Raw genomic sequence first — 6858 nt, 5'->3', positions numbered from 1 at the left:
AAAGGGGATTTCAAGCACAAACAAGAAAACAAAGGAGCTAAAGAAGAGACAATCCTACTCTAATCGGTAGCATTACTTCGAGTGTCAATGTTTTGCTTCTAAATATTTAATACAAATGCATTCTTAGAACTCAAACTCGAGACCTCAATTATATCAAAACAACCTCCTGGCACCTTGAAAACCAACACCATAGCAACAAATGAAGCCAGGCAGAGGCTGCTTCATCTCAACATGCATGATTCCATATGAAGACTTAGCCACAAAATAAATATTTCCAGCTTTGATTTTCAGTTTTAATTTTTGAAATTGTTGTAAACCAAACCCAATAAAAATAAAGATTATAAAAATAATAAACCTAAGTAGTTAGAGCGGGACGACGACATCAACAATAATAAATATCATGCTAACAATTTATATTTAGTTCTTATTAAACAATAATATAATGCTAACTTTTAAAATTAATGAAGATCATTGATATGGTTTGTTAGCTTGAATTATTGGTCCCTGATGATCATGATATAAAGTCTCTGTATAATAAGGCATCTTATAAAGCTGTGATAAACTAATCTACTGTAACACCTTGCAAGCAGCTAATCGATTGCAATAGGGACTGGATATTCAATTGGATAGTAACCGTATTTTAATTAGGCCTATTGAACAAGACTGGTGGCAGAGCCAACAAATAAATGAGTTTTATTTTATTTTTAAAATAAAGAAGCAAAGAATGTATATTAAAGATGGGAGGACGAGGACCAAACCAAATACAGTGATCTAGATATTGGTACCCCAAAATCCATGAACTTAGCTGTCACATTGACATTTACTACATTTCACAGTTACATTGACATCTGCTACATTTCAAACTAGAAAACCAAAAGGACTAGACAACTCAAATAATCTAACTACCAGAAGAGAATCCATAAGACCACAGCACAAGGCCACACCTTAAGGATGTATAACAAACTTATTAGACCATGTGTACAGTAATTAACCAATCCTGCCACAGCATCACTCTGGCATACGTATCAGAAGTCTATATGATTGTGCAACAGTGAAAACTTCGATACTTTCAGTGCCACCAATGTAGAAACAGAATTGGTCTATAAAAAAATTAATGAGTTTTACTTCATAGACATCAGAAGTCTTCTAGCAAATCACTACGTGATCTAAATTTAGAATTAGGGAAGCGCATGATTCATTCTAAACTACTGAGACTCAATTGCATTATGCATTGCAGTTTTTCTATATACACATTCAAAGAACCAAAAAAACATCTTTTAGATACAAATCAACAATCCTCACGAGTTTTGCACAGGTAAAAAAGAATAATCCCCTTTCATTATTTTTTCCACTTCAACTCAACAAAGCAAACACTAAAAAATCAAATGTGAGGGGGAGAAGAAGGTATTCAGGTACAGTGCAGAAGTAGATGAAGAATGACAGGTTCAAGCAAGGAATCGCCACATAGTAAATTAAACAAGCAAGAAAAGGAGCTCTGCCCTTGAGCAGGAGAGGGATGGTGAAGGAGCACAAGGCAATGGGCGATTAGTGTATGAAAACTAAAATAGGAATCAAAAAACCTATTTTTATTTTTCAGATGAAAACTATTTTAAAATTAAGTAAAAAGCCAATTCAACCCCATTTTGTCTGAGCACATTTTGTTTTCAAAACTAAAAACCTTGAAACCACCAGGAATCGGGCCTTGGTTAAGAATATACTTTTTCTCCTCTTTTCCTTTAATTTGAGTGTAAGTAGTCCTTTGCTGGTGGGTTCTTGTAAGGTGCATCCCTCTAGGTTTTTGTTTTTCTATAAGCCAAAAAGTCAAAGTATCTTAACTGGGGTACATGGGGTACCCATCCCTATTACAAAAAAGTTCATTCCTGCAATCATAACACTATTCTACAGGATTATAACATCAAGTCCTATACTAATTACATAACATTAGCATCCCGGTTCCTCTAACTACAATTCATTCCTCTAATAGTCTTCTCATCTGCTGCTCCCTTCAATTGACACTGCCTGAGTTAATCCACTCACCAAATAGATAATACCTCCTAGAGAATAAGCTGCTGAATCACTTGAGCTTTTATTCTGATATTACCAACCAGTTACAGCATATATGGTTCAATTCTATGGAGCTATTCCTGTTCATCAATACTGGCCCTGCTGTCAAATATCAGAATTACCAATATCTGCTTTGTGTCGTGATATGAAACCAAAATTGTATCTGCATCCATATAGAGCCTTCATATGACATGAGTCTGTGCCCGGGAGGAAACACACATCCCTGCATATCTCATTATTGCACATTTTTTAAGCAGAACATTGGTTCAAAAGACCATTCATAGTAAGAACAATAAAATGCATCCATCTTTGTCTTATTCCATGACCATGATCGGAGTTTGATTAAATCCATCACCTGTTGAAGATTTCCCTCCTCTTATTTGAAAATAATATTAGAAGTAGCCATGTAGACCAAATTACTGCTAACCACACTACCCACCAAGCTTTCTTCCTTGCAATAAAACCACTATGATGCCAGAAATGACTTTTAGGATCTTTAGGTAGCACCACTTTTACTCCTATCCATGAGTAACATTCCTTCCAAACCTGGTATGAAAACTTGCAAGAGAACATCAGATGTTCAGCAAATTCCTCAGCTTGTTGGCAAAACAGACAGTTTAATCCATCAACCTTCCCCATTTTCCTCTTCCTAAGATTCTTTTTTGTCTGAATCCTGTCCAAGAGAAATCTCCAGGAAAAAGCTACTTTAGATGATGCATAGCCTATCCTGTGAGCCGCCACCACCGTAACACTGTTACTCCTCCTCCTCACTTCATTCCAAAATCCAATTCCCAACAAGAGTACAAACAACAAACATCTAGACTGTGACAATGAATACAACGCCAAAAAGGGCAACCTATGCAACAGTGTTTCATCTTGCACATCCTACCTCACCTTCCTTTTACCCTTTTCCAGGTTTTCTTTTTGCTCAGCAAAAAAGGGATAATACATCATAACAGTACCTCCAGAGGTACCGAACAAACAAATAGGATCCATCTTACAAAGTGTTGATACATACACAGGTCCAGAGAAGCCAACTAAAAGGTTCGTAACAAATTAAAGCCCAAAGTAGCCATAATGTGTAAATAACCTATAGAAGGGACCCTGCATGTACCAACTCACATGATACAGCTTTTTAAATGACATTCTACTCACACACAACAGGGAATATCAAAACTGAACGCATGATATAAGGCACCTCAAAATGCAAACCTCTCTAGATTCCATGTGCATGAATGTAAGCTTCACATACCAACACCTAGCACCTATGAATCCATTCACTTTATTCCCAAGGATCCCCAATACCAAAACCTGAAAGTGCAAAGAACCTACTGATATAGATCGAGCCTTACAGTTAGTGTCTCTCACAAAAAAAACCTGCAAGCAAAATGCAGTTTTAAAAGACCACTGCACAAAGGAGGCATTGAAGTCAGAGTGCAGAGAGTTTAGCCATGACCAACTGACAAATTTAATGTCCTCCACTAATTTCTTTTTGTCCACTGATTCTTGTCGGAAAATAGCATCATTTCGCAATTTCCACACACAGAAAATTACTGCACTCCAGATGACCAGCCAAATAGCACATTCACCTCTAGAATTGCTGAGGCCTTTATTCTGCCAGAAATGAGCATCTAAGGAATTAGGCATAACAAGGTGTAAATCTTCACTTTTCCACATATAACATTCCAACCAGATTTGATACACCAAATTGCATGAGATGAAGAGATGTTGAGCTGATTCAATAAAACTGAACAAAGGGGCATGACAAATCACTATTTTGTGATGTAATTTGCTCTACGAATTGAATCTCTAGATGTATTTAGACACACTTAGGGGTTTCAATAAATTATATCTGTTGCCAATGTAGCGCACAGAACTGCAACTGGTTAGTTTTTGGGTTTAGATTTTGTGATGAATAAATCAATTTAACAACTAAATAAAACTGTTGAGAGGAAGATGAAAAATGAAATGATAGACAATTCTATAAAACCATATTCTTACTAAATTAAAGAACATTTCCAAGGTCATGAAGAATAAGAAACACAACAAGCTGCCAACAATAAGCAATAGGAATGAGATTTTAATGTCATGATGGCGAAACCAAACTTTCCAGATAACTCCAAAGGTCACCCCAAATCCTAAGAAAATCCAACCTACCATCATTTGAATTATACACAACTATGTTGGAAGCTGTAGTTTTGAACAGAGCAATACCATTTCCTGAAATGCACAAGGGTTCAAGTGCTGGAAACCCTCTACAAGTGCAGAGCTCATCATGAGGGATCAATTTCCAGGGCCAACTATCTTCTTGAACAAAACGAGGAATGACCATCAATTTAGTCCACGAATCTTGAACCCCATACTCTTTCATCAGCCACACAGCCCAATGAGCTTTCCTAGAGTCAAAGAAACAAACACAAAGACAGTTACGAACCGCATTTATCACAGGCTTGCAAACATTGTCCCTGTCTCCATAAGGCAGCACCACTTGACCACTAGTCTCCGTCGCAAAATCAAATGAACAAATCACCCATTTCTCATCACTTACACCCATCTTAGGCGCTATCCAATTAAGAGTGCCACTAACAAACTTCCCTAGCCGCTCGGTCGGGTGCGGATCCAATGGCAAATTCTGAATCACCTTACAGGAAGAATCCGCACCAAATGTATATATTTTGGTCACTGTCTCACCGAGAACTCTCATGGCTAATAGCAACTTGTACTTATCATTTACTGCATCATAGCCAAAACCATGGAAAGTACTAAAACCCTCGCCAGGTGATAAGCCGGTGGGCAATCTTTTTGATGTGAATCTGATTGAAGGGTTCCACAACGCTACGTAACACCGAGGAATATGATACAGACACAGTAAGCCATTGCAGGAACCCAGAATGAGGTACGAGTCATTCAAGCTGCTGGAACACAGGGGCTTAGCAGGAGTGGGTGGGTTTTGGAGGAGCAAGTGCATAGGAAATGATACGATTTTGGGGTCACAAACGGTGAAAGAGAGTAACCGTTGGTGGGTCATGTTGGGATCGGCGGTGGAAGCGCAAAGGTGGTCCTTCGCGAATAGGGGATCGGAGATGAGGGAATTCCATGACTTGCAGACACACTTGAATTGCAGAAGGGATCTCACCGGAACCCTGTGGAGGATATTCGAGATCAGTTCCTCAAGTAAAACCGGCGATGCATGACACCGAGGGGATTCCGATTCACCGCCTGCTGTTGGAGAAAGAAGAATCTTGGGCATCTTCGTGGTGATTTCCAGCATCTTCGGTTTATTACAAAACGAATGATCCACTTTTATGGTTAGAAAAGGTTAAACTGGTAAAGAGCGGAAAATATCTTGTCCATTTAGGAGAAGTTTGAGTATAAGAAAGAAAGAGTAGTTTAGTTATTTTGGATAAGTCTTGAGTAAGTTGTCATGGTTTTTAACTTCTTTTACTAAGAAAGTTTGTCAATAAAATGCATGCACACACATGAAGATCACAAGGACTTGTATGTAAGGTGGCTTGACTCAAAGGAATTTGGTTTTCTAAGGATTGAAAGATCATGAGATAGAGAGAGAAATCAATGTATTACAAGATCACACAATCTCTTTTATTCTCACATCATGAGATATCCATAGACTTATCAATTTTCAATCAATTTGGATTCATGCCACTATTTTTACAATATGAATCACAACTTTATTTCCTCCTACTTCCTTAATCTTCTTTTTCCTTTTTTTATTGGAAGGACGGAAAATTATAGAGATTTAACAATTACAATTGTAACCTCAATTAAATTTACATGAAAGTGACCTGTAATTATACCCAAATTGATCCTCACAAGTATTCCCCTAGACTTACTTTCAACCTAACATACAATTGCTCCCCAATCCTATGATAAGAAAAGAATATTGTTCTTCTTTTAAGCTTATTGGGTTATCAAGAAAGAATAAATTAAATTACAGGCTCGATGGGGTGTGTACAAGGGATACAATTCATGGGTTAGCTTTTTGGCTCTAAGGTTCACAATTATCAATCAACAAAAATTGCCTTATCATGCCTCAAAATGACACAACAATAATAGAGAATCAATCAAAGCCAATTGTGCCTCAAAGGGTGATACTTCTCATTCATATTTGCAACAAACAATTCAAATTGTTTTTCAAGCATTCTCAAATTTTCATCAAAGTCATGCAAGATTGCAGCAATGTAGCACAAGTTGATGGGCTCCCTAAGGTTGAGGAGGGAAGGGCGGTTGGCAGTTACACCTTGATGGGCACAAAGGGTTGTGATTAGAGCTAGAAAACTAAGGTTTTGGTGGGTTTGATGGAGACTTTTCCAGGACAAACTTGTACATTTCCCTTGAGATCACCCGTCCAATGTTCACTCATATATTGCTCACTATGCAATAATCAATATAGGAAGCTCAGAGGTGTGTGTGGTGAGAGTAATGTTGGAAAAGAGGAAGTTGACCCAAATTTGAGCAAGAGTCTTCAAAGATGAATGCTTAAACCAAAGCGCTTTGTCGATGTTGTTAAAACCACTCCTCCTAGCACACACATAAGGAAGTAGCCACAGTCTTGGCTGGCTGACTTTTTAAAGGTGTTTTCCAAATATTTGTTGATGCTGAAAACATCATATCTCACTGGGACACCATGAACCCATGATCTTCTTGTAGGATCACTGGCTCTCCTTGGGTAAGATTTTGCGTATAACTTATGTACCACCTCCTCATTGATTTTGAGAGGAAAATCAATAAGCTTGGACAACTTCCTCTTGAAAGTTTCATCCTGGAAATCTTAGT

At 37.8% G+C, this 6858-nt stretch overlaps 1 protein-coding gene across 1 annotated transcript; it reads right to left on the bottom strand.

The window, feature by feature from the left end:
• Nucleotides 1–1773: 1773 nt before the first annotated feature.
• LOC102666059 (F-box/kelch-repeat protein At3g23880) lies at nt 1774–5482 on the bottom strand. The gene is made up of 2 exons (XM_006575201.4): nt 4279–5482; nt 1774–3678 (listed from the first exon to the last, which is right to left on the bottom strand). The coding sequence occupies exons 1-2, from the start codon at nt 5333–5335 to the stop codon at nt 3674–3676; spliced, it is 1062 nt and encodes a 353-aa protein (XP_006575264.1). The 5' UTR covers nt 5336–5482; the 3' UTR covers nt 1774–3673.
• Nucleotides 5483–6858: the final 1376 nt, after the last annotated feature.

Source organism: Glycine max, chromosome 2 (assembly GCF_000004515.6).
Source record: "Glycine max cultivar Williams 82 chromosome 2, Glycine_max_v4.0, whole genome shotgun sequence".
Taxonomy (NCBI): Eukaryota; Viridiplantae; Streptophyta; class Magnoliopsida; order Fabales; family Fabaceae; genus Glycine; species Glycine max.
The sequence above is the reverse complement of the archived record's forward strand: the minus strand, read 5'-3'. Positions and strand labels throughout refer to the sequence as shown.